The sequence below is a fragment of the Pezoporus wallicus genome, unplaced genomic scaffold, assembly GCF_028554395.1.
Source record: "Pezoporus wallicus isolate ANWC-B61680 ecotype Strahan unplaced genomic scaffold, APGP_CSIRO_Pwel_v1 contig_4722, whole genome shotgun sequence".
NCBI lineage: Eukaryota > Metazoa > Chordata > Aves > Psittaciformes > Psittacidae > Pezoporus > Pezoporus wallicus.
Genome location: NW_026641840.1, coordinates 3,436,920 through 3,464,218, shown reverse-complemented (window position 1 = coordinate 3,464,218; position 27,299 = coordinate 3,436,920). Strand labels below are relative to the sequence as shown.

At 41.6% G+C, this 27,299-nt stretch overlaps 1 protein-coding gene and 1 long non-coding RNA gene across 5 annotated transcripts in view; one reads left to right on the top strand and one right to left on the bottom strand.

The window, feature by feature from the left end:
* The window catches only part of LOC130608000 (uncharacterized), a 174,851-nt gene that overhangs the window by 33,665 nt on the left and 113,887 nt on the right, over positions 1-27,299 (bottom strand). The gene's annotated exons all lie outside the window — the stretch shown is intronic.
* Positions 1-27,299, top strand: part of TBC1D30 (TBC1 domain family member 30) — a 55,708-nt gene that overhangs the window by 12,740 nt on the left and 15,669 nt on the right. For 2 of the 4 annotated variants that reach the window (XM_057425560.1, XM_057425559.1), the window contains exons 3-6: positions 19,630-19,691; positions 20,068-20,133; positions 22,974-23,099; positions 24,184-24,369. In XM_057425560.1, coding sequence (XP_057281543.1) covers positions 19,630-19,691; positions 20,068-20,133; positions 22,974-23,099; positions 24,184-24,369 — 440 coding nt within the window. Of the gene's footprint in view, positions 1-13,651; positions 14,002-19,629; positions 19,692-20,067; positions 20,134-22,973; positions 23,100-24,183; positions 24,370-27,299 lie in introns of those variants that run through there. The other 2 variants (XM_057425561.1, XM_057425562.1) reach the window with 2 other exon arrangements.

Genomic DNA, 27,299 nt, shown 5'->3' with positions numbered 1-27,299 from the left:
CATCATTGCTTATGAAACTGAACAGTAAATCCAGTAAATCCTTCTGTAAGCAATAATCTAGCTGCTGAATCTAGGCCCAGTTTGCAACAGAAAATGCAGATGGTTCAGTATAGGAAGGTATAGATTGCAGAATTGCTACCAAATATTTGTCCTGCAACATTTTGTATAGCATGTTGTAAATATTCTTTGTCAGTGTGCTAGCAGCTGTAACAACAGTGAAATGGTTGAGTTAGTGCCACACCTGATACTGTATTTATTTTGGGTTGACTGCTTGGCTTCTTTTCCAAATTCTTCTATGTAAGGGTAATCCTGTTGCTGTTGCAAAGTGGAGGCTGACCTTGCAGAATTAGTTTTGTGATGCATGTAGAGTTCTGAGTGCACTGAATTACACTTTTCACATCATCCATGTCATGAAGAGTTCATGCACTGGATAGTACTTGTTACATAAAATACTTCCTGAGTATTAGAAATCAGGATTACTGTGATAGACTGGGGTGTGTGTGTGTGTGTGTGTGTGTGTGTTGGATTACTTATCAAGTAATACTTATAGTACTTATATATTAATTTGCCTGAATAAAATGGTTCTCAAACCAGTGATCTCTTATGTCTGTAGTACTGCTGTAACTTTGGAAGGTGGGATTTGATCAGCTGGAACTGAGGAGGCATGCAGTCACCAAAGAAAGCATGATGCTGTTTGCCAACAGCAACACTCCGAACAGCCCGTTATCTGTCTACAGTCCCTGTCAGTCAGTCATGACAACATCACTGTTCCCTCTGCTCATTTGCAGCTATTCAAATGAATACAGGAGCAGTGGTAAAGTTTGGTTAGTGTAAGAGTTTCCTGAAAAACTGGAAAAGCGAGGGTTTTATTTAATCACCCTGGGATTACTGTGGTTGAGTGAGGCGAGATGCTGATTTCCACATAGGTTCAGGAAGAGTGTGAAACTGAGCTCATCCTGCTTCAGGCCAGCATGTCTGCCTGGGACAGAGCGAGGGTTGGCCAGAGAGGGAGAAATGGGGTGCATGTCCCAGCTGAGCAAAGGGCTCAGCCCACAGGTCTGTATGTGAAAGTAGTTGTGCATTTTGCTGCAAGGCATCAATATCAAGGGTGTAACCTAGGAATTAATTGCATTAACTGGGAATTTGTGAGGAAGCTGGTGCTGCCAAAGACTGTGTGTAAAGGAGTGATGCTTGAGATGTGCAATTCATATTTCACAGATACTTTAGACACTTCTGAACTGATTGCAGATCCTGCTCTGATTCCTGCAGATAGTGAAAAGTCATTGCATCTATAGCAAATGTTGGATAATGAAGATATAAGGGTTTATGAATGTGTATAAGCTCACAGCAGGGGTGGCTGTGTGAGCTGTATGCTATAATACCATCTCACTGCGGTCTTTAATCTTTCTCTGGCAAGCTTTTAGATGTGGAAACAACCTGGGAGAAAAAGTTGTGCAATTAGATTGTATGCATAGTCCTTAACACTTCTCTAGCTTAGCACTACCTCCTCTTTTATTCTGGGGATTGTACTTCAGTACAAGTAACTGTGCTGTTCTTTTTCCTAATGAAATGCCCTTTTTTTTTTAACCATTGTGAACTTGTAGGAGGGTTAATGGGGCTTTTCTGAAAATGCCCAAGAGTACATGGCCTTTAAGTAACACAGATGCATTTTATCTCCAAATATGGCACATGCTAAATGTTCTCGGGTTGAATTAGTCTTTGAAGAAAAGATTTCCTGGATACTAAAGATCAAATGGAGGATAACAGCTGCTTGGGATAATTAGTGCTAGGAATAGACTGATTTATGGAGCATCAGGCAGCGCTAGCAGCTATGTTTCTGCAGCTTTGTGAGATAAGCTTGACATTTAAAACCAAGATGCTAGAAAAGTAGGCTGTGAACTTGGTCTGTTTGGATCAATAGTCCTGATTATAATTCTGTGCTGAAGCAGCTCTGGAGGAAAAGTTAAACAAGAACCTCAGATTTTAAAATGCATTTCTCCTAGAAGCTGTTAAGAACCTGAATTTGACTTACTGAGCTGCAAATGAGTGCTCCTCACATACCCTTGAAATTTGCTAAGAAAGTCAAGCCTGTTCCATCTCCATGTTACATCTTCTTACTTACAAACCTATCATTTATATCTCTTTTTTTAAGTAAAAACTGGAAACCTTTTGCTATATTTTGCAAGCAGTGAAACAGCTTCTGAATTTAGTTCCCTATAAACTTTAGTTACCCCCCTGAAATTATGGCAACCTGGTACTGATCGATGTTTTTCCTGCCATCCGTACAACACATATGACCAAAATACAGAGCACAAAAAAATTTTGATTCTTGGGTTGGGTTAGGCATCATTGATAGCTAATAGTTTAATTTTTCTTTTAATACATTACTGCTGATTTCATATCTTATATAATAGTCATTGGCAGCAGTAGCTATTTGGCCTTAGATCCCGAAGGAAAAGTAATTATTCAGTGAGAGTAAAGAAAGTCGGAATAGGGAGGCAATCAGTGTACATCGCTGATCTTTTTTAAAAAGAGTACTAAACTGAGGAGTTAAATGTTACTAATATTTATAGTAATGCTTAGAGAGGCCCACTGAAGTCAGGAGCCTAAGGAGATGGTCACTGGAAAACATGAAAAACAAACTTTTAGTGAGACAAGACTACTTGAAGGCTGGTAGAAGAAACACATGTTCAGAGGAGTGAAGTGAGTTGTCCTAAGCTACTCAGTAGTAAATAAACAATCAGAGCTTTGCTGTTACCGAAACTCATGCTTGCATGGTGGTGTACGTGTTCAAAATCAATTTTAATGGCTCAAGGCTTCAGTATTAAATGAGCCTTTGATTAAACCTAAACACAACCAGTTCAATAAACTTGTCCTGTAAGAGTGGGTTATGAACTGAAATTTCATCATTTACCTGTTGAGTAAAAAACTTGGAGTCGTTGCGACTGATAACTATTTTCTCCTCTTCATCTTACAAACCAGCCAAAAAACTCCAACAATGACAAACCGAAAAAAACAAAAAAAAAACAAAAAAACCCCCAACTGTGTCTGTGTCAAACTTACTTAAATGACTGACGTATGTACTTTTTCAGGAAGGGGAGGTGGTAGCTGGAGGACCATTTGCTTTGTTAGCTGCTTCCTTTTCCAACACTTGCAGAATGTGCTCTGTGAAGCTATGGCCCACATGGGAGATGAAGGGAATTATGTGGTCTGGAGGATGTAGGGTTTCAATAGCTTCATGTACATGCAAAATTTCATGGAAAAGTTTTTCTTTAGAGAACTGGTGGCATCTGCAAATGGGAACCAATGTCATGTCATCAGAGAAATAGAATGGTGGTGGAGGATTTCTATATTGACCAAGCAAGATTTGTGGTTCCAAGAGCTCTATGGGACTTATGAGCTTCTCCTGGAGTGAGCCTGTTTCCCTCCCCAATCCCAGAAAGGGTTTTGTTTCTGTTCCTCTGTCTGCAGAGGCCATGCATACTGGGAGAGGGAGGATCCATGCTGGAAGCAGGCCTGTTATCCTTGGGCAGTGCAGGAACAATCCATCTCTTTGCTACATGTCTCATGAAAGCCTTGCACAGCCTGAGCCTTGTCTACAATGGAGATGTCCTTAGCATTACTGGAAATAAGCACTAAACAGCATGTATAAAACTTCTACGTGTAAACATGGCCCCATTCCCATAGTGCTCCCTGGCCCAAAGCAAAGATAGAATCATAGAATCATAGAATCGTTAGGGTTGGAAAGGACCTTAAGATCATCTAGTTCCAAGTGATTAGTAAGTTTTCTAACTTTGGCAATTACTTTTTAATCTAAGATCTTTAAAAGTGTTCTGTCTGTGGATAAATCTTGTCTTGGGGACATAGGGTGGTTTGGTTTTGTTTAATTATGTTGGGTAGATTAAAATCTTGGTTTCTGAAATAGCAGTTCAGACCAATGAAGCTGGCAGTCCACACTACAATTCAATTTCTATGCTAGGTGCCAAGCAAATAATTAGGTTCTAATAAAGGTTAGGAAGAATACAGGGACATTGTCTGGGTAACTAGGGATCAGGTCAGGAAAGCTAAGGCCCAGTTAGAATTGAGTCTGGCCAGGGATGTGAAAGATAACAGGAAGGACTTCCACAGGTATGTAGCAAACAAAAGACAGACTAGGGACAAAGTGGGGCCCTTTCTGGAAGCTATCGGGAGAACTGGCTATGCTGGATTTGGAGAAGGCTGAGGTTCTCAGTGATTTCTTTGCCTCAGTCTTCACTGGCAAATGCTTTGGCCACACTGCCCAAGACTTGGCAAGTAGTTGCAGGATCTGTGAGAATGAAGACCTTAGGCCCACTGTAGGAGAGGATCGGGATCGAGATTATCTTAAGAACCTGAATGTGCACAAGTCCATGGGACCTGATGAAACCCATACACAGGTCCTGAAGGAGATGGCGAATGAAGTTGCTAAGCCACTGTCCATCATATTTGAAAAATCATGGCAGTCAGGTGAAGTTCCCAGCGACTGGAAAAAGGGAAATATAAAGCCCATTTTCAAGAAGGGGAAAATGGATGACCTGGGGAATTACAGACCAGTCAGTCTCACCTCTGTGCCTGGCGAAATCATGGAACAGATTCTCCTGGAAAGCATACTAAAGGTTGGATGGAGAAGAGATTCAGAGCAGCCATGTGGAGAAGGACTTGGGGGTGTTGGTTGATGAGAAAGTGAACATGAGCCGGCTTCAGTGTGGGCTCACAGCCAGGAAAGCAACCGTATCCTGGGCTGCATCAAAAGAAGCGTGACCAGCAGGTCGAAGGAGGTGATCCTGCCCCTCTACTCCACTCTCGAGTGATCCCACTTGGAGCACTATGTGTAGTTCTGGTGTCCTCAACATAAGAAGGATATGGAGCTGTTGAAACAAGTCCAGAGGAGGCCACGAGGATGATCAGGGGGCTGGAGCACCTCCTGTATGAAGACAGGCTGAGAAAGTTGGAGCTGTTCAGCCTGGAGAAGAGAAGGCTGCGTGGAGACCTCATAGCAGCCTTCCAGTATCTGAAGGGGGCCTACAAGGATGCTGGAGAGAGGCTTTTCATCAGGGATTATAGCAATAGGACAAGGGGTAATGGGTTTAAACTTGAACAGGGGAAGTTCAGGTTAGATATAAGGGAGTTCTTTACTATGAGGGTGGTGAGGCACTGGAATGGATTGTCCAAGAAAGTGTTAAATGCTCTGTCCCTGGCAGTGTCCAGGCCAGGTTGGACAGAGCCTTGGGAGACATGGTTTAGTGTGAGGTGTCCCTGCCTGTGCAGAGGGATTGGAACTAGATGATCTTAAGGTCCTTTCCAACCCAAACCATTCTATGATTCTAAAGGAAGAGCAGCTCAGTTTTAGACCTGGGAGCCTGCAATCTGCTATGACCTTCATTCTTCTGCAAACATTATTTTAAGCAAGGCCTACATATCACACCTGTCAGAATTATTTTTTCATAGATTAGGTTTTCTGCTGACTTGGTGATTTGCTTTTTAAGCTGACCATGTAGCATTTAAGCAGGATTCTGGAATGTGAATACTGGCCAAGGTATGCATTTACAGTATGCTGTTTAGCAAAGTTAGGGAACACTTCTTAATTTTTATAATTATGCTTTCCACCATACTTTTTATATAGGCCTCTTCAATGATATTTTCTTCTTAATATGTCCCTTGCCAAAAGAATATTTTTTATTAAATTCTTTACTTTGCATTAAATATAAAATGTCCTCTCTCTCTATTTTATTGAGCATGTAAGCATTTCTGTGATTTTTTTTCCAGTTGTTAACTCTAGACTTTATGCTACTGGTTCCTACAGCAGTTTAAAATATATTGTTACTTTAGCAGTCCTTGAATGACATGTCTTTTACCTTGCTCATGAAATGGAACTGCCTACTTAATGTAACTGCATGTGTTCTGCTTTACTGTTACAGTCAGCACATGAAGGTGATAAGTAAAATAAATTGACTCCCTCCTCCTCCCCTGCCTTTTATTTTCTTCATCAGGACAAGAGAGATCAGTGTGCTCCTCAAATGGCAATTATAGGGTTTGTTTATACAGTTGAAAAATGTGAAAAGATCCCTCTACTTACTTACCTACCATTTTTCTCTGTTTAAGAGCTTGCTGGAAGTGTTTTGGATGTAGAAAGCATCTGCAAACTTTTTTTTTCTCAGTGTCCTTTTGGAAGGCAACATAGATGTACAAAGAATTAGATGTAGCAGTAGACTTCAGCTTGCAATAAACACACCTACATTTTGGTGTTTGTTCGTAGATGTTCACATGAAAGCAAGGTGCCTATGCTTCCCTTATGGTCATAGATCTAACCAATGTCTTGCTTTATTGCTTGTAATATCAAAAGCTCTTCACAACCTACTTTCCTTTGTTGTCATGTCCTTGTCATTTCTTACTCAATGTTCAGGGTTAGCTCATGCCTCCTACCTCCATCCTGCATACTTTAAAGCAAGCACCTTCTCAATTTCCCCCATGTTGGCATTTCCTTGTAGATGTTTAGCCGTGTTGAACCTGAGTGGATGATTAAAACCTAACCCGTAGGCTCTGTTATTGACTTTATGCCTTCATATATGCCACCAAGCCTACAGAAACACAATAGCGGCTCTTACACTGACTAATGTCCAACATGCTTTCCAGGATCATTTCACTGCCTCCCTGCACACCTCTGTATGCTAATGTGTTTTCTCTTATTTCTTTCTTTTAAAACAGGCAGGCTGTTTTTTGCTGTGTTTGTACATCAACCACTGCAATAATGCTGCAGTCCAGGATTAGGATTTATGGCCACTGCAGTGAATGCAAATAGCTTTGGTAAAATACCAGGCATACTCAGTTGTGCAAGTCTTCTATTACTGGTATAATAAGAGGAACTAACTTCTGTCTTGTTATCAAGCAGTATTATATTTAAGCCCCTTTTTTGTTTCCCGCATGGGTAGTTCCGAGTTAAATCTCATTAATTGTCCTTCCAGTGCAGCCATCAAACCCTATGTTAAGATAAACTTTTCCACATTGCATCTATTTTATAATGTCAGAGTAGATTTTTTTTTCATCTGAAACATTTGAGGTGCCTCTGATTTGTGGCACGTGATGTTTGAAAAACACAGGTCAGTTTCTATTTTTCACAAATTCTTTAAATTCTCTCCTGTTAAGCTCTGGGAACAGTCAGTTCCCAGTGATGGGCCTGGACTGGAATAGGCCACCCTTTGTACCCAGCCCATTGGCACTGGTTGCTATCATTTGTGTGCTCAGGGTTAATGACTTATCAGCAAATTTGATTCTTGTATCCTTCAAATCAGTTTGACCTAGGAACTCCAGATGATGCAGAATACCAGCTTTTTAGTGGTGTGATGGTGAGAGCTGGTGATATAGAGAGTAAATAATTTGTAATGTAAAGCATTTGAATATTAACCTATTCCTAGCTTTCAATGTGATTGTGTTATAGAGTCAGGATTAAGAAAAGCTTCTGGCTTACTGCTGAGTGGTTTCCTAAAGAACTCGGGGAAAGTAGGGGCTTCATGCTCTAGTGGATTGAGCATAGGTCTGGGAGACAGGTACTTGCAGTTCTGCTGTTGCTGGCCTTAGCCCTGGTACTGTACAGTTGTCAAGTCTCTCTTAATCTCCCTCATTCATGGCAATATTTACTAATGGAGAGAGGTTATAATCAGGTTCAAGGGCATTACAGACATGTCTGTACTTCTGTTTTAGCAACCTGTGGTGCTTTTGAGAGCGTTCATATTCTCACCTACGCCATCCAATTGCATAAGCATCTTGTGCCACTTTTAAGAACAACCTACAAATTGAGGGACTGCAGACAGATGTACCTGCAGTGATTCACTGCCTACAAATGTGGCGTGTTCCTAGATGGGAAACTGGTCATCACAGCGCTGTAAACTGCTAGAAACTGCTTCACAACCTATTTACAGATGCCTTAATTATGGATGTATGTTATTGCAAGTGTTTTCAGCGATGTTGGGAAAGTTTGGCATCCTTCTCAGGGTGTATCCTGTCTGCCTAAAATTTCAAGAAGCAATATGAGTATTATTCAGCTTGTAAATACACTTACTAGGTGTAACTGTCCATCAGTCCCAGAAGATAAATTACAGCACACATTTGTGGGTAGGTGATGCTGGAGTCAAGGAGACCTGGCTCTACTAAAGGGACCTTCTTTTCTCATGTGTGTAGTGCAGGAGGCACAGGTGAATAATGTGTATGGGAGGGAAAGAGGAGAATAAAAAAAAAAAGAACAAATCTAAAAATCATAATGAAGACTCTTGAGTCTGAAGCTCTCTCTTGGCTGAATCCTGATTGTGATAAGCTGAAGAGTCATGTAGTATATATACAGTTGTCAGCTTCTTGCAGGAGTAATAGCCTTGTGGATTAATTTCCTGCTGAAAGATAAACACATGCTAAGCAGTGTTATTTTAATGATCTCTAGATCAGTCTTCAATCAGTGTGGCTAAACAATGTGCATGCAATATTCTTTCAGGCAGCTATAAACAAAGCCCAATGACCAGAGAGTGCTTGGTAGTAAGGGAACTACCCATACCCTCTGTTTGTCAGAAACCCTCCAATAAAAGTGGGCTGTTTCAAGGCTTCCTTCAAGAGAAGGCTGTGTTAAAGGGTACTTACTGTGCTCTCAGTTTTTGAAGGGTAAAATAAGTAAAAAGGCTATGTGAATAAAGTCTAAAGGAAGAAGCAGCATTGGTCCAGATTTGAGTTTGTTTGGGTTTGTTTCTCAGCTCTGCTGCATGCCTCCTGAGATTAATCATTCCTGAGACTAAATGTTTGTTCTCTGTTTCTGAAAATCATAAATGTTATTTCCTGTCCATTGTGTGATTTATATTTGTAGGGAAGGATTGGCTCTGCTTTTTTTGGCTGTGGTATCTGCTGTAGGATACAGAGAGGTCCTGACCTCCTTTGTGACATTAAGGTACAAAGTGATACAAATCATGACTAAGGCAATGGAAAAGTTTAAAATATTCATGCTGTGTTGCTGAGACTGTTGTGTGTCAACACATTTTCCTGAGCCCTGCTTCTTTACCTAAAATGAATCTTCTCTAGGCATAAATACAGTAGCAAAATATTGTTTTTTACATTGGTTCTGGAACTATCCCTTGTCCAGTAAAGACAACTCTGGATTACTTGTCTGAGAGCAGAGAACAGCTTGGTGGCAGAAGTGAATCTGTTAGCTCCAAATCATGTTTCTCCTTCTGTATATCGTAGATCTGTCCACTCTTACCTGTAGACTTCTTCCTCATGTGCTCATGCAGCTGTGGATATACGAAACAGCCCTACAGGCTCTGTGCTTGGTGGTCCACACAACAGTTAGACACTGCTCTCCTGCAGTGTCTGAGGCAGCAGTCGGTAACAGTGCCTGTACAGCAGTACTGGCAATGCAGGAGGGGATGCTCTACTTGCAGGCTGAGGTGGGAGGAGTGCTGGGCTGTGCCACCTTGCAGGCTTTCATGTTCAAGGACAAGCACTATACCATCACTGTAGCACCTATGCCCCTTCAAGTGTCAAAGACCCAACAAGCCTCTTTTCAGGCTGTCAGAGGTAGTTCCATCTTGTGAGCTGGGGAGCGTGAAACTCCAGGTGGGTCGTGCCTGGTTTTAGTTTTTTAGGACCAAGCAGAAGGAAGTGGGGCTGTTTTTGTCAGAAGGGATGTTTAATAATAGAACACATCTATAACTGGATAGGGTAGGAATTTTGTGCTCCAGTGACGAAGATGGTTTAAAGGGCTAAATGTATTTAAAATAGCTTTGGCTCCTGGGAGAATCTCAATCTGCCTGATTCTTTCTTCCTTCCAAAGTGAACGTGGTTCATTCCACGTGTTTTCTCTTATACACTTCAATTTGAAAGTGAAATATATTCTTTTTTTGAAGGTCATTGTGTACTATCACACACATCAGAACACGTGTTGGTTGGTACAGGCTTAAAATTCCTTGATTTTCTAACTTCTGCAAAGCTATTTGAAGCCCAGTGGTAATGGGGTTGTGTTTTCTGCAGTCTTAAAGGTAGTATACAGAACTCTGGAGCTTAGCAGACAATGGTCCGACAATGGTCCTATGATGTGATCAACACACTAGGTTTTGCCTCATGGTTGCAATGCATTTTTTTCTCTCATCCTATTGATATATTGATTGTATCATACATTGATTTCTTTCTGATATTTGCTGCCCAAATGTAATTTCTAAAATGCCTTGGGATGAAGCATATTTCAGTATTATCATACAACATATTCTTTTCATGGGTATGTGTTGCTTTAAGTATTTTTGCTAATGTGGGTGTCCAGAAGTGTGGCAAACAAGCTTTCTCCCCAAACTTTCATTATTGTACTGGGATGATGTGGTGCAGATCAGTATCACAGGTCTAGACACATCCCTGTGAAAGAAAGGGGAGGATGGTCATGAAATACAGTGGCCCAGCTGAAGATGTCTTACCATTTCTTAGACTTTTGATTGCATTCATTCTTCTTCACACACATCAAAGAGAACTGGTGAACTTTGCCTTCCAGTAATCCTGAGTTGGGTAGTTAAAGCTTCATGCAAGCAAGGGATATCAGTCTGTGGCCTCATTTTTGCTGCTGTTCCTGTCACTGCCCCATCTGCTTGAGCTCATTCTGCTGTTCTAGTTGCCTGTGTTTTTACCTCATTGTCCCAGTGCAGGCAGAAGAGAAGTGAGCTGATAAATAGGGAGGTTCAAAGTAAATAGAGTTGATTTCTCTATGTCAAACTGCAGTGATTATACGACCAATCACAATGAGGCCAATGGTAATAGTTAAGCAAGTTATACAAGTGAACTAATACTCCTTATGATGTGTGCTTTGGCCTTAAAAGACACGGTTAGCAGGTGGTGTAAGACTGCAAAGAAATAGCAAGTGAGGAGGTAAGGCTTTTCAGAAAGTGACTCTGTTGTGTGGGAGGGAATAAATGAAACGGGGGGAGAAAACAAACTCTTGGGTTGCTTATTATAAAATATCTGGGGCTGAAATATCTGGGCTAGCCAAAATGCTTTGATCCCTTCCAGCTCCTTTCTGAGCATCATCTGTCTTGTCAGTAATTGCAGGTGAGGACTTGTGGACATGGCCATACTTGTCTGCATTGATGGATCAAAATAGATTCATGATGGCTGGTGACATCTTTGAGTTCAAATTTGCTGTGTTTTCACCAACTTGGAGCTATGGAGATTTGTCTGAAATTTCCCCATTGTTGAAGACAATCTACAGCTTAACAGTGGTGAATATGGCCAATTTATACATTGCTTCTGACGTGCAGTGTCATGCTTAGATGTCTGCAAGTCCAGGCAGTGGCACAGAACACATTTTGCCACAGAGTAAGAGAGGCTTTGCCTGATCAGTGGTTAACCTGATACCATCCACTTTTCTAGAAGCTAGGCTCTTGCCCTTCATATATGTGTGTGTATGCTTAATAGGAGGTTTATCTATGTCTCTAAAATCCAATGCTAATGATCCAGTGAGTCATCAAACCCATTAGTGTGGCTTGGCTTCTTCATTTTGTCTCCTGAAGTTCATGCTTGCCTTTTTTTTTTCTGGAAGAGTAATGTTGCATTAATTGTCTGGCATGCAGGAGAGCTCCTTAACAGTATGTTGGCCCTTGGAAGCAGCAGTGTCTCAAGTCACAGCATGATTGTCCTGATTTGTTTCCAGTTTTGTTATAGATGATGACAAGTAGGAGAAATAGCAGTAATGAGGACACTGAATTCTCACTTCGAGAGCTCGTTATCCTTGTCAGTTAAATATTCATGTCTGTCTTGTAATCTGTGATTGTTCAAAATTTGAAGGTTACTTATGATTATGTCCAGTTTAGTGGGATGACTGATTCTCACTGTGTGAATAATGAGTGATTCCTGAAACTTTGGCTATAGCTCCTGAGACTTTGGGCAATGGCATGTGGTTTTGGGTTAGCCACTCTTGAAACAAACCAAGAATGATGTGATGCTATTTGCGTATGGTGCTCTAGGAAGAGGAGAATAGTATTAGATATTATTTCTGTATTTAAATGTTTCTGTTACAGTCCCATTGGTACGATCTGTACACCTAGGGGGAGATTAATTCATTTAAAATTTGATGCTTTAACCACTAAATCATCATCTCCAGCTGGCACAGAAATAAAGTGATTTGCATCATCTACATCAGCAGGGAAGTGTTACCTTTGTTAAAAAAAGAACCACCAACACACAGACTTAATTATCTATTCAGAGCACAAGCTACCAGCTCAAATGTAGTGACTTTTCTCCAAAACCAAAATTGATATTTAAAAAGGCATGATCAAAATCATGCTTCTCTGAAAACTTCTAACAGTAACTTCTAAACATAGCTATAACTGATCTTAAAAAAAAAGGCTTGCTTCTATGGTTTAGAATGTGTATCTTTTATATAATTGGCTTTGCTGCTTATCGTTTGCAGGTCTTCTCCTATCTTTGTAATAGGACTGAGAAAAACATCCTTTTAATAAAGGAGCAAATTGTTGTTTCAGTGCTGCAGATGTTGGCAGGTAGACTCAGACTTCCCGTAGCTGGGTCTTGGAGCCCAACTAATGTGGTGTGATAAATCTGCTTTCCTTCCATAGAAATGCTGAGTGGTTTAGATCGTAAAAGCTATCATAATTTCAAATACTTTTCCTCCTTGTCAATCAAACTGCTAGTTTGAAAGTCTGTATCAAACCCTTTTAAGATGCTGTTAGGTCAAATAGCACTGGAAAATGCATCTACTAAAATGCTGTCAAATAGCTTCTTTTAACTATTTAGTGCATGGTAAGTCATTAGTAATAAGTGCACTGCTCTTCAGATTCACAGATAAAGCAGTTATTTAGAGAATGTCTAAAGTCTGTGCTGATGAGTCAGAAACACAGAAGCTGTGCAGCTTGCTTGCTCTTGCTGCCCCTGGGGCTGTCCCTGAGCAGACCTAGCCCAGGACCTGACCTCAGCCTACTCTGGCATTGCAATGCTGCTGCACCAATTGTTCTCCCCTTGCTCCCTGCTCTGGTAGTGCTTGTGGGACTCCTTCCCAGGACAGCTTTTTGAAATGGGCAGCAGGACTCTTCAGAATCCCACGTGAGAAGTCTCTTTGCTGGATCTTAGAATCACAGAATCATAGAACGGTTTGCGTTGGAAGGAACCTTAAAGATCATCTAATTCCAACTCCCTGCCATGAACAGGGACACCTTCCTCCAGACCAGGTTGCTCAAAGCCCCATCCAGCCTGGCCTTGAAAGCTGCCAGGGATGCGGCAGTCACAGCTTCTCTGGGCACCCTGTTCCAGTGTCTCATCACCCTCATAGTGAAGAATTTTTTCCTAATAACTAATCTAAATCTAGGATGGCTAACTTATTTCATTCTTGGCAAAAGTCAATGCTGTCCCCTGTTAGCAGGCACGGGTCAGTATTGCAGTGCTGGGCGATGTGGGGGCAGCCCGGGGGTTGTGCAGGGCTCTGTCCTGAACCCTTTGCCACTGCTGAGCCCCACCGCTGCCGACTGGGTCCCTTCATTTCTAACGGGGGCTGCTCTCCCCTTCGCCTGCTGCATCCCAGGTGGTGCTGGAGGAGGAGAGGCTGCTGATTTATTCAGGCAGTGATGCTAGGATTGTGGGCGGGAGCAACTCCTTTCCCCACCAGCCCCCCTTTTCCCTCTCCTTGTCCTCCCTCATAGCTCTCGCACTTCAACTTTGCTGTCTCTGCACTGCAGATCCCCGCTAGCCGGGAGAGCCGCACCCGGCGGGTTACCCCTGCCGCCATGCCGCCCGCCCCGCCGCCCTAGGCCGAGCTTTCTGGCGCCGCTGGCCGGGAGCGTCCGGCGGCAGGGGCTGCCATGCGGCAGGACAGGCTGACGGGCTCGCTGCGGCGCGGCGGGCGATGCCTGAAGCGGCAGAGCTCGGGCGGCGGCGGCGTGGGCACCATCCTCAGCAACGTCCTCAAGAAGCGCAGCTGCATCTCCCGGACGGCGCCGCGCCTGCTCTGCACCTTGGAGCCAGGTAACGCGCTCCCCCCTGCCAGGCGGCGGCTGACAGCCCCTAAGAGGCTTAGCGGGCACCGGGCGGGGGGAGCGGCCGGGCCGGGGCTGCTGCCTCCTCGCGGGGTCAGCTCGGCGATGAGGACGCGGCCGGAGGGCGATGAGGGCGGCGGGTAGGCGCAGAGGGGGACAGCTCCCCGGGGGGCGGCGGCAGCAGCAGCCTGTACCGGCCAGAGGCAAATGGCCGCGCCTGGTCGGCCGCCGCTGCGGTGCGGACAGCCTCGGCGAGCCCGGCCTGCGTGAGGCGCCGCGATCGCGGCCTGAGGCGCGGCGGGGCGTGCGGGGCGGTGCGGGGCGCGGCGGCCGAGGCGGCTGGGCCTGCGAGGTAGCCCCGGGCTGGGGAGCGGGTGCAAGGCAGCCCCGGCCGGGAGCTGAAGCGGCACCGAGCGGGAGGCTGGAGGCGTGCGAGGGGCCCTGCAGGGCGGCAGCGCGCTGCTCCCTTCACCAGGGCGCTCCTCCTGCCCTCTCCGCCCGGCGGATCCCGGCTCCGTTCCCCGCTCCTCCAGCGGGCGCCGCCGCCTCGCAGCGCTTTTGTGCCTTTCGGCTGCGCCCTGTCCCTGCGGTCTTCCTCAGCCCCCCCAGATCGCCGCTTTCCGCCAGCCTCCCCCCGTCACCCCCTCCCGTCCGAGCCGCCGGGGACCTGCGGTCTACCCTCGGCCTCACCAAACCTTTCCCGCTGAACCTGCTAACTCCTGACTTGCTGGAGACTCCTCCTCCCACCCAGCCTTTGTCTGCGGTAGGGTGTTGTCTAAATTCGCAACCATGCCTTTGCTAAGGGGGGAGGCTTCTCTGTGGCTGCTTCTTCTGAATCCTGCTTCAGTATCGAAATCCCTTTTAAGGACCAGGTGGTCAGTCAGTGTGCATTTGCTCCAGGGAGGTGGGCTCTCGGCAGGGGCACTGATGGGTGGTCGTTGCTGAATGTTATAGTTGCCTGCCATCAAAATTTCTGATAACTTATTTTTTTCATGAAGTATTGGCAATTTAAATTCAATTTACAGTGTTGGAGCTGTCACTTGTAGCTGAAATGTTTCCTAATCCTAGGCATTTACAAACCATGCAAGAGTTAGGTCTACTGAAATGTAGAGCAATGCACAAAAACATGTAAGATTCAGTTTCCCATTGTACTAGCTGCGTGTGTATGTGTGAAGCACACATCGCTGACTGCCTCTGTGTTTGAGTTTTGGATGCTGCTATTAATAAACTCTCAGGTACACTCTGGTATAGGTGTACGGGGTTGCCATTGTCAAGGAGATTTCCTGACCCATAATTCTCACAGATCCCTGCTCCTACAGTAGCCTTAAAATATCCCAGGTAATGAGGTTGTCTGGATCATGACATTCTTTTACTTACACTCCCACAAAGGCCAGGGGAGATGATCAGAGATGTAACCACGAATGCCATAGTCTTAAAGCCAGGAAATCCCACTCGGTTGGGGTTTCCCTGTTGTTTTTATGTAAGCGAATAGAACGGCGTCATTCAGGATGCATGCTTCCATAGAGTGATGGAGACAGGCACCTGATATGCTTTTAAAAAATTAGCTGAATGAAGTTTCCTTCAGATTTCCTGTATCAGTCTGTATCAGCTGTATGTATGTTCTGAGAGTTTTCTGTACACGGCAGATTTTAGATGTTCTTTGATACATCCCAGTGAGCTTTGGTTCCTGACAAAACTGATTTCATGCGGAATTACTCAGAATATTTTATTTCTCATTTTACAGATGAAACCCTACATTTAGAGACAAATTACAAAGCAAGGCTAAGAATCTTCCTGATACAAGTAACACTAAGGTGGTAGTTTCGGTTGCCACTTTTTTTCTCTCAGTTTGGACCCCCACTGCACAAAAAAATTGCTTTAGGCCTTTTTCCTCATTTGTTTTTGATAAAATATTTATTGGCTCTCTATGGGAGAGGTTTCAACAGCTGCTTTTAGTCCAGCCAGGAACATACAGTCATGTGCTTTGTAAGCTTGAAGCTACGTCTTTATTGTTCACGTATGTGCATCAGAACAGATCATCTTCCTATGCTTTTTCTACTTTAGAATTTCAGGGAAAGTCCCGTCCTTTTATTTAATATTGCTGAGGAGTGGGAATTTGATTCCCTCACACAGGTACTTGGCTGACCACAACATTTTTCTCCCCTCTTGTGTCTCTACATTGTCTTGTGCTGCATTTTGGTCATGCAGTGGAAGACTGCTAGGATTTGGGAGTCCAGGGGTTATAATCTTTCCTCTTACAGCCTTTCATTGTCAGGGGTCATTGTGTAGTTTACATGGAAAAGCTAATGGGACTGGCTTTTGTGGGGTTTTATCTCTTTTCTTCTTTTTAAATAGTGTTTCTCCTGTGGTTTCTGGTGGTCTGATTGCAAGGGCATTGAACAGGCCTTATTTTGGCATTCCCCTGCCCTTCAGAAATTTGGCTGGTGCCAAACATATGTACCTTTGTGTGTGCTTGTATTTGTGGAACTAATAATTCATACGTGTTCCCAATACTTTCCTGCTTACGTGAGCTTTTTAGATATGAAGTGTCAGTTGAAGTGTATGAACTGGAGGTGATACTTAGTATGTCAAATGACACTATAGCCTGGCTGGCTTGATGTAAAGGGGCTGAGTTGTACTGACAGAGCCTACAGTCCTTGAGAGTAAGAACTATTGCTACATATATGGTATGTTTCTGCCAGGCTGTCCCTATGCAGGAGCTGAGAGAAAGGTTCTCATAAGGCCTGAGGGGTCTTTTCTGCAAAAACCATGTGTTTATGTGATGGCGAAGAAGCTGGTCCAGAGATGGATGACTGATAAAAAAGGGAAAATACAGTGAAAATGGATGTAGAAGGTCTGTGGTAGGGTTGGATGGGTGTAGGGTATTGGGGGGGGAGAAGAAGCTATTGAGGAGTCTAAGTTAGTTTGTGGGGAGAAGGCAACTGAATCAGAATTAAAGGGAGTTGCTGCTAAGATGTAGCGGGTGATAGAAGTGTAAGGGAGAAAAGACTGTATGTGGAAGAAGGCCCTGAGGAAAGACTGGTGATGATCCAGACACAAGTGGACACAGAAAAATGACAGGATTGAGTTACAAAAAAGAAGTATGTGGGGGGGTTGGAGATTTGTTAGGAAAAGGGGAATGATGGATTTGTTAGGAAAAGTAGGAAGGTTTGGGAAACCAAGAAAAGTTGCAAAAGGGATAGGCATAAATTCCTTGAAGCTTCAAAGTCCAATGTCAAATTCAGTGAAGAGTGCAGAAACCACACACAGTGAGATGGTTCTTGTGCTGGAAATAAGTAACAGGCAATGAAATGCTGCTCCCAGCTTGCTGATCGCTTTCCCACTGATGCCCTGGAAAGTTCCTGGGTGGCTATAGCCTTTCCTTACCATCATGTAATTTGATGTGGGGAATATTTCTAACTGGGCAGAAATAGTGTGATGCAGACTCCATGGCTTCTAGAGGTTACAGTGCATGGCCTGAGTTCCTTGCGACAGTGAAGAGCGTGCTGTTGTAGTCTGGTGTTACCACATGATGTTGTTCTCATTTCTAATAATTTTCACTGGTCTTAATTGTCTGCTATGATTTAATAGACTTTTGTTGATGGAGATTGAAGGATCTGGTGTCAGTGTCATTTAATCAAGAGAAACAGCTGTCTGGGCTCCTGTATGAGCTTCCCGGTCACAATGTTCGTGTATATGACACATTCTGCCTTATTCTGAAGTTATATCTTAAAGTGCTTGATCTTTTGCAGACTTGGCTGTCTTTACTTGTGTCTTTTTTAGAAAGATGAAGAGAGAAGTTGTTACTGGGATCTTTAAACCTTAGAAAACGGTGAAGTGATTAATATTTGTCTGTTGAGTTGGAAATAAATGCGTTATTATTTTGGAAGGCTACTGCTTCTTTGCTACAAGGCAGTGTTAGGTAACATGTCAACAACATCTGTTACCTTACAAAAGGAATTCTTGGTCATGCTATCTTTTTGTATGTATTAGGGCTTTCCAGTACATTAGATTGCATGGGAATAAGGCTTGCTTTTTTTTTGCATTTACAGCAAACATGATGTAGTTTCATCTTAGTAGGTTACTGGCATTGTTACACTGCTTTGAATTATTATGAAGAGATGTATCTATTAGGAGTTCCTGCTGAGTGCCATGGAGTTATGGGGAAGAATACTAATAAACAGTTACTTCCAGGAATAATTTTAATTCTTAAATATTCTTTCAAGGCATTTCTATTATGGTTTGAAGCTTTTATTTTTGTAGGTCTGACAAGGATGTCTTTTAAACCTGAAGCAGGGAAATGGAATCACTGATCCCCAGGTCTCAGTGATGCAATTCTAAAATGCTAAAATTCTAAATAAAATTGCATTTTGTGTGAATTGTATTTCCCTCTCCCCCAACAAAGGGGGGAGAAAAAAGCCTTGGAGGTGAAGACTGTCTTTAAATATGTATTTATCAAGCAGCAAGGCTTTAAATGACTTATCACCAATTCAGTATGCAAATGCTGAAAGGCATTTTACGTTCTGTAACTAGCAATTACCACTATAGTTTGGGTTTGTCTGAAACCCACAGGCTTAGTTCTCCAAAGCACTGAGTATTACTGGTGAGTTGAGTAGCATGGATTATATATACTTAAACCCATGCAGGATTAAAATCTGGTTGTTTTTTATATATATATATATATATATATATATGGCCGTTAAAATATATATTAAAAATGCTTGGCTTGATATTCTAGGAAGACAAGAAGCTATGCATCACATAATTTTAAATGTAGAGCAATATATCACATTAAATTATGGAGGCAAAATAAAAAAGCCTTTATTCTTTGTGCTGGAAGCCCTGATTGAGGACAATCGGTGCGGCGCGGTGTTCAGCACCCGAGCACTGGACAGCGGCACCTGAAGGCCCGGAGCCTCGTTCGTTCAAACTGTGAGATACAAAGCGAATCCAGCGTTACTGTTTTTCGTGTTAGGACATGCTCCAGTGCCACAGGCAGGATCCAGGGCAGACCAAACTTGAGGTCCTAGTGTTTCATCTAGTATATTATTTTATAGACTGTTAGCAGGTGTGCTTTATAACAATTACAATGATTTGCTCCTAAGGCCAAAATCAAATCTAGGCTTAACTGAGAACACTGATCAAATGTGCTTTATGGTCTGAGGAATTGTATAAAAAGATATTCTGAGCACTAAAACAGTTTCAGCACCCCACACTTGGAAATGAGTTTTGAGTGACTTTATGTCAAGAATTTGAAATAGATGGCAAAAAGCTGTTAGTGTATACTTTTCAGTGGATGCATATTGTAGTTGCAGTGTACACATACAGTTTGTAGCATAATGAACTAAATGAATTTTAGTTAATTGCGTTATGCTGAACTACATCCTTAAGGAGGGTATTACTGCATTTTAAAAACATTTTGTCCATGTTCTTTTTAACGTGTGCCTTGAATCCACTCTGAAGACAAGAAATCACAGAAACAGGTTGAAATGTAGTTGTTGAAATGTGTAGCTGAAATTTTGTGTTCTTATTTCAATTGTGGGTGTTGCTTTTTTTTTTTCCCTCCTTCTGATGAAAATAATGGCCATGACTGTGTGTTTGTTTGTTTGTTTTCTAGGGGTTGATACAAAATTGAAGTTCACTCTTGAACCATCTTTAGGTCAAAATGGTTTTCAGCAGGTAATTGGATTAATTTTTCTCTTGAGTTTATGAAGAACTGGGTTCTCTTTGATCAAGGTACTTGCCCTAGTTCAAAAGTGCATCTGTCATCATAATGTCAGTATATTGTTTGCAGTTGCGTCAAGAGCTGTTCCATTAGTATTTGAAAAATGCAATAAGCTTTCATTGTTTACTTAGCTATCTCCTAAGGCTTTTGTCCTAGAATATTACATTTTTGTTACATCAATAAGGAAGTAATTTGTATTTTCTCTGTTAAATTCTGAAATGTGTGCAGTAAAATGAAATGAATGGCATGTCTGCAGTGTTGTAAATGTTGCTATACTGTTACATGAAACTAATGGTGGATTTTGTACGTTTTGGATGCTTTTGCTTTTAGTGGCATGATGCGCTCAAAGCAGTGGCCAGGTTGCCAACTGGCATACCGAAAGAGTGGCGGAGAAAGGTAGGTAGACCTGTACCTTTGTGGACATACTGCCTGTGGGTTTCTCAGTAGAGGTGAATATGATTAATGTTATCAATGTTTTTTAAGAAATAGTTGGAAGTTGTAAGTTTAAGTTGTACTGGGGTTTTTTGCTAGTTTATGTTCTTCAGTGATAACCTCACAAGGCAGCTGGAAAGTGTGAGGAGACAGGTAAAGATAGTGTTTTTAAGAGTCAGGCTCTTTCTGCTTGAGGCTTGGGTAACTTACTCTGGTGCATATGTTACTGCTTCATTTTGTCAGTCTCAAGAAACTGCACTGGTGAAGCTTCCCCCGCAGCTGAAAACCAGCTGAAAGGAGAGCACATCTCCAGTGTAGGCTGTCATACTTGTGAAGGTGCTGACAAGAATGCTCATAGAAACATTTGATGGGGGAAAGGCAGATTGCCTAAATTAGGGAAGTTCAGAGTCAGGAGTGATGTAGAATGGTAGAGTGTGCCATTAATGGGAAATCATACTGAGTTAATGTTGTAGGAAAGGGTCCACTGGGATTTTGCTAACTTACTTTATCACTTTCTTCAAATATGTTTAAAGTTCCCTAGCCTAAAAAAAAGGCATATCTATTCATCTTTTCTGTAAAACTGAGTCACACAATCTCAGCTTTAAAAATGCAGTTCTAGTAAAAGGGTATTTTAAAAACTTTATGAAATGTATGTAGTTCCCTATATTTTTGATGCTTGAGATTAATTTCCTTTTATTTTCTTTTTGCTGTCTTTCCAAACTGAACTGTTGTTCTTTACAAATCAGGGGAGAAGAAAAGAGAAGAGTTGGTGGCATCATTTCCTCACATTGCTATGATTTTGTTTTTAATTTACAATTCCAGGGGATCATTATATCTGTCTAACAACCTTCTTTCTTTCCTGAAATGTTCTTTTCCTACACTCCAGTAAGTCTTTCAGACACTTTTCTGTGGTATGTGACTGGCAGAGGTCATAGAATCACAGAATGATGAGCCTTCTAGTCTCCAGACAGAATGGTCTCGATTCTCTCAGCCTTTCATCACAGGAGAGATGCTCTAGTCCATTAATCCTCTTAGCGGCCTCTTACTGGACTCTCTTCAGTAGCTCTCTCTTGTACTGGGGAGCCCAGGCCTGGACCCACCGCTCCAGGTGTGTGTCATCAGTGCTGAGTAGAAGCGAAGGATCATCTGCCTTGACCTGCTGTCAGTGCTCTGCCTGCTGCAGTCCAGGAGGCTGTTGACCACATTTGCCAGGAGGGCACATTGCTACCTTATGGTCAACTTGGTGTCCACCAGGACCCCAGCTCTTTGTCTGCAAAGATGCTTTCCAGCTGGGTGGTCCCCAGCATATGCCAGTGTGTGGGATTGGTCTTCCTCAGGTGCAGGACTTTGCACATCGTGTTGAACTTCATGAGGTTCTTGTCAGCCCATTTTTCCAACCGGTCAAGGTGCCCTTGCGCTTATCAGCCATTCTGTCCAAGTTTTATGTTATCAGCAGGCTTGCTCTGCCACATCATCCAACTCATTTCTCTGTCTTTCCCTCTTATTCTGACCTTCTCTCTGTTTGCTTACACCTGACCACGTGATGCTAACCAAAAAAATAGCATTAAGAAATGGGGTACAGTCTTTTCAGTGCTATTCCCCACTTCCCAAGTGATTTTAAGGTTGATACCAAAATTAAGGAAGCATTTTGTATTGGCAGCACGTTGATTGTTCCCTCTGCTTGCAGCAGAAGCAGGGTGACATCTGTGGCATGTGACATCTGCAGTATCGCTGTGGTATGTGACATTTGTTTTCTGAGGCTGACAGAGATAAAGAATCCAGTCAAACATCAGTAGGATGTCAGCAGTGCCAAAGGCTGCTGGGAGGCAGAACAGTGGCATTTCTCTGCATGGGCGCCTTTGTGAAAGTGTGGGAAGGGAAATGTAAATGCAGAAAACATGAGATTCTGGGAGCTGTCTGTAAATGCCTTACTCATGTAATTATTTATGTGTGTAAATCTGTGGGAAGTGTCTAAATTGCTTTTCTCACTTGAGTGAGTTAATGGCTGATACAAAACTCGACCCATTTGCTTTCATGATTTCTTTCAGTTTCCTGAAGAGAAAGGTCATTGTATGATCTGTCTTGTGTCTTGCAGTTCAGGAACTTTTCAGATGTTTAATAAAGGTCCAGCCTTTGTCTTGGATACATATGCATAAATCTGTTCTGGTAATTATTAGTCTTTAAAAACCAGCAAAATGTTTGTTTTCAGAACTCCCTGTAGCATCAACAGTTTAGGAAGCCCTCTGGTTAAGAGTAAGTAACTGATCAAAGTGATTCTTTCAGATCAATCCCAAATGGTTAATACTGTATGCTATCTTCTCTGTAAAGTTGATCAGAAGGGACCTCTGGTGAACAGAAACACTGCTAGATTGCTTCTGTTGGATTTCCAGGAGATGGATCCATGGTTGAGTGTGAGGAAAGCCTGCTACAGCGTTACCTTTTAATAAAACTTCTTGTTGAAGTTAGAAGGGCTGAACTCCTCAGGAGGGTCACTGCAGGAGAGCACATTTCTATCTTGGAGGGCCCCTGTGGATTCAGTTTCTGACAATGGACTTGCATCTTTGTAGGCAGTCACAGATCTGGATGCTTAATGCTAACTATTGCCTAATTTTCTGTTTTAGGGAGCAAGCTATTACTTTAATTGTGCAAATATTGTTTTAGCTGTAGGCCTCTTCTGCATATTTCAAGTCTTAACAGCAGTCACATATGGGTGAAACTGATGAGGTTCATCTAATGGTGTATATGGAAACTGTTCCTATTTTAAATAAGAAATAATTTTGTTGGCTTGCTTTGTGTATTTCTAGGTTTGGCTGACCCTAGCTGATCAGTACTTACACAGTATAGCCATTGACTGGGATAAAACCATGCGTTTCACATTCAATGAAAGGAGTAATCCTGATGATGACTCTATGGGCATCCAGATAGTAAAGGTAACCAGCTAATTTGTTTGTCTTTTGAAAAGTTGATTTGTATGTGTTTTTTAATAGATGAAATTTGGATTTATTTTGTTCTCTGAAACTGCTTTGGCAAAAATTGCATCTTACGTCCTATTGGCTCACCAAAATTATTTGTTCAGCTTCTTTGGTCCTTCTGCACTTGTCTGGTTAGTATTAGCTGGGAAAAAAATGCTGTTACTAATTTACTTTCCCCTCTCTCTTCCCTTCCCTCCCCCATTTCTGCTTTTTTTTTTCTAAAATAAGTACCAGAGTTTGATGGAGACAAACATAAGTGTTTTTTTTCTACCCTCTTCTCTATAAATAAGCACAAATGTTTGCTGTGATTAAAAAGTGTGTTTTATGATACAGCAATTGAGCCTTTTTCAGTTACTTTACAGGAGTGAAGCACCTTTGTCTATATCTATTTCTCAGCTAACGCTTAATATTTAAAGCAGTGGGTGGTTTTAGGAAAAAACTTAATAGATATGTATTGGCATGTTGGATTTAATATTGGTCTATTTACCTATTTAAGAGGTATTACTCTGTTTAGGAGAGATTGTGTTCTATAGTCACCTTTATTTCTGTTCCTGATTATTACAATGGTCATCTGTACTCGGTAATTAAAACTTATAGGTGTTACTTATGAAATAGAAACATTGTAATACATGTTTTGCCCTTCACTTACAAATTGATTAAATCTCAAGGGCACTTTTTCTGTTGATTTGTAAACCTAGTTGATTAGTAGTTTTTTTTTATACTTTGATAAAAATGGACATTTTTGTTTGGTTAACATAATGGCTGTTATGTCTTGCCCTTGGAAACCTAGATATCAGTTAATATCTTCTGTGAAACCTTCATATGAACATCCTTTAGGTAACTTGTTTATTTAAGAGCTTGCTGAACCTATTTCTTTTCAGTGAGCTAAAGGTTTACAGATTAAAAAAGAAATATTGTCATCAACTTTCAGAGTATATATGGGGAAGGTGGAGGTGGAAGGAGAACTGGGTCAGGCAGGAAAACTAAGGGGGGAAGAAAAATGCACATCTCTTCTGTATGTTCTTGGGTTTTTTCTTTAAAGGACCTTCACCGAACTGGTTGCAGTTCCTACTGTGGCCAAGAGGCAGAGCAAGATCGAGTCGTACTAAAACGTGTTCTGCTGGCTTATGCCAGGTGGAATAAATCTGTTGGCTATTGTCAAGGATTTAACATACTAGCTGCACTTATTCTGGAAGTAATGGAGGGCAATGAAGGGGATGCCCTGAAAGTGAGTAAAATATTTTTTTTTCAGTGTTGAAGGTGGTTTTTAGTTAGTGAACTTTAGAATAAACCAATGTGTGGATTTTGTAGACAGCCTTAAAGAGCAGGACTCAAAGGAGTTAACCAGTTATCTGTGAATATATATATATAATATATATATATAATATATATGTGAATTGTTTGTTATCTTCTTTGAGCTAAAATGAGCAGTTTGAATGTTGTCACTGTTAATTTTTTATTTTTTTTTCCCTCAACAGAAAAAATTAGGACTTGGCCATAATAAAAATAAATGGGTCTACTACTACTGACTAGAATATCTTATCCCGTAATTGCAAGTCTGCTTCCAAACACTATAGGTAGCTGAAACCTCAGATTCCATTATTAACCTCCTGTGTGACTGTAGCATGCGAGGCAGTTAATAAATCTGCTGCATTTTAAAGCAAATTCTAGGAAAGGACAAAATAAATATCTGAATTGAAAGTAAATCACTTTGAAGTTACATTCTTGGCTCCGTTAGTCATACAGTGTTTTCTTTGTTTTAGACCTTTTCTATTCTAAGTAAAAGAAAGCTTCATGAAATTCATGTGTCAGAAAATGGAAATACAGTTTAGTACAGGCTGTGGTTGAAGGTTCCAAGATTATGTGCAAATTTCCTTAAACTTGTTTATGTGTGTGAGTTGGGGTCAAATGGTAAAAGATGACTGACTCTTGAGAGAATGAGCTGATTATTTTACCTTATACAATGATTTAAATATGGTGAATATTTAAATTCACTCTGAGCTTCTAAAACTTAAAGCTTGCGGTAGCAGAGTCCAGCTAGCTGTTATTTAATATTTCATTCTAGGGAGCTGCCTGTAGTAATAAAAATATCATGGTATACTTACTTCATATCAGAGGGTAAAATTTTCTTTCAATAATCCTTGCTAAAAATTTCCTCAGTATTTTTAACTATATTTAGTCATATTTTATTGTGCTCTTACACTGTCCAGAAGCTCAAAAAGCACATTAATATAGGAAACATGATTGTCCAAGGTTTATGAAGTCCAAGCTAATTGCAAGAACATTCTTACATTATTAGATTTTCTTTTATTGTGAGTGGTGTCAGGCTTCTTGTCCTAAGGAGGCAATGAACTGCCCTGAGGAGGTAAAGCACTGGAATGGGTCTTACCTGGCAAAAAAAAAAAAAAGATGGAAAATAACTTCTTTTTCAGGCTTAGTATGGGGTCTTTGTAGGGTTAGAATTTCCCCAGAGGAAAGAGGGAAAAGAGAAGGGAAAAAGTAATATAAGAGCAAGGGTGGAGGGGGAGGAATTGGGTATTATCATGTGGCTGTTCTGTTATTGTAGTCACTGTGCTATCTAAAGCAAGTGACGAGTGACTTTGGAACAACTCCAGAGGCTGTTGCATGTAAAGTTGCCCTCAGGATTTGAGCTATGGGGAATTGTTTGGATTATTGCAGAGTCTAGGAGCTAAGGGAGCTAGGGGATTTTGGGGGCTTGCCAGTCAGGTCCCCTTTCTGGGTAGGACATTATAAACAAAAGCTTTGTGTCTGGAAGTGTCTCCCAGAGGCTGGGAAACAGCAGGTATTACTGATACCGTGAGGCTTTAACAGCACCAGACCCAACATGGTAGCTTCAGTGAATGCCCAGCCACGGGTATTTGAGCCTTTACTAGTTAAGGGAGACACATATAAGTTAAATCCCTGGAAACACCTCAAAGTTAGCCTACTGAAATTATGGTAAGCAAGAAAATTACAGCTTGCATGTGTAGAAGCTATCAAAGTATACACAGAAGTCTCATAGATACTGAAACTTAAAAACCTTTTTTTTTTCCTGCAAATTATTGTGGGGAAATATTACAAAGTCAAATAATAAAAGTAAATATGTAGATATATGTCATGAAGAAAGTATCTATTGCAAACTGGTAAATACATGAAGCTGCTTAAAAAAAAAATTCTCAAAACAATTCGCATGTCAATGAAATGGGAAGGATTTCAGTGTTGCAAAAAGATTTCTGTCTTTTCCTATGCTCTCGTGTATCTGAGATTTCTGAAGTAATACCACTCAGTGGAAAGGGAACAAAAACCTTTAGAAAATGGTTTCTTTAATGTAGGGATTTATGGCTTATGGCTTAAGAAATTAATTAAAACACCAAGTAGCGTAGTTTAAGTTAATGTTGCTATAGTAAATTATTCTTCCATTGGTTGAAATGTATCCGAAGAAAACAAAGCATATCTTTAAAAGACAGTGAGATGCCCCAGAATTCAGCAAAGGTTAGGGAATGTATCTGAGAAATAATGAGACTCCAGCTTGCTTACCGATGACCCATTTCCTTTCAATCCTTAACATATAACAAAAAATCATAAAACCAAACCAAACCAAAATGAAACAACAAAACATAAAAAATGCGTAAAAGGTATTGATGTACCTGTACTGACTACTGATCTACATGCTTTAAAGCATGGGACAGAAAAGGTTGTCAGTGCCTGAAAAGATTCTTGCAAGGACAAGTGGTAGTATGTGGTCACAAGCAACTGGGATAGAAAAGGAAGCACTTAGACTATGTAAGGTGGTCCTCTTCTAAGTCTGGTGTCTGCCAAGCTACTTTTGTGGGCATCTTATGGAAAGAAAGGGGTTGTAAGGAGGATTCTCCTGTGTATGAAGGTGCCATGCTCCTCTCAAGCATTAGAGGTTGTATGAAACAGATGATAAGGATCCTTCTCTGGAATTTTAACAAAGAAGTAATGGAGAGTTGAACCAGATGGGATGACCACTTGCAGGCTCTCTGGGTACAGCTTGTAGAGTGGCCATAGAGGTTTTAAAAGATCCTGAAGTGAAGGTCAGCATCTTCTGTTGGACTGATGATATGTATCGACTTCTGCATATTTCTTTGTTGCGTTTGTTCATTCTCAATGAATGTCGTTGATAGTATTCAGTTA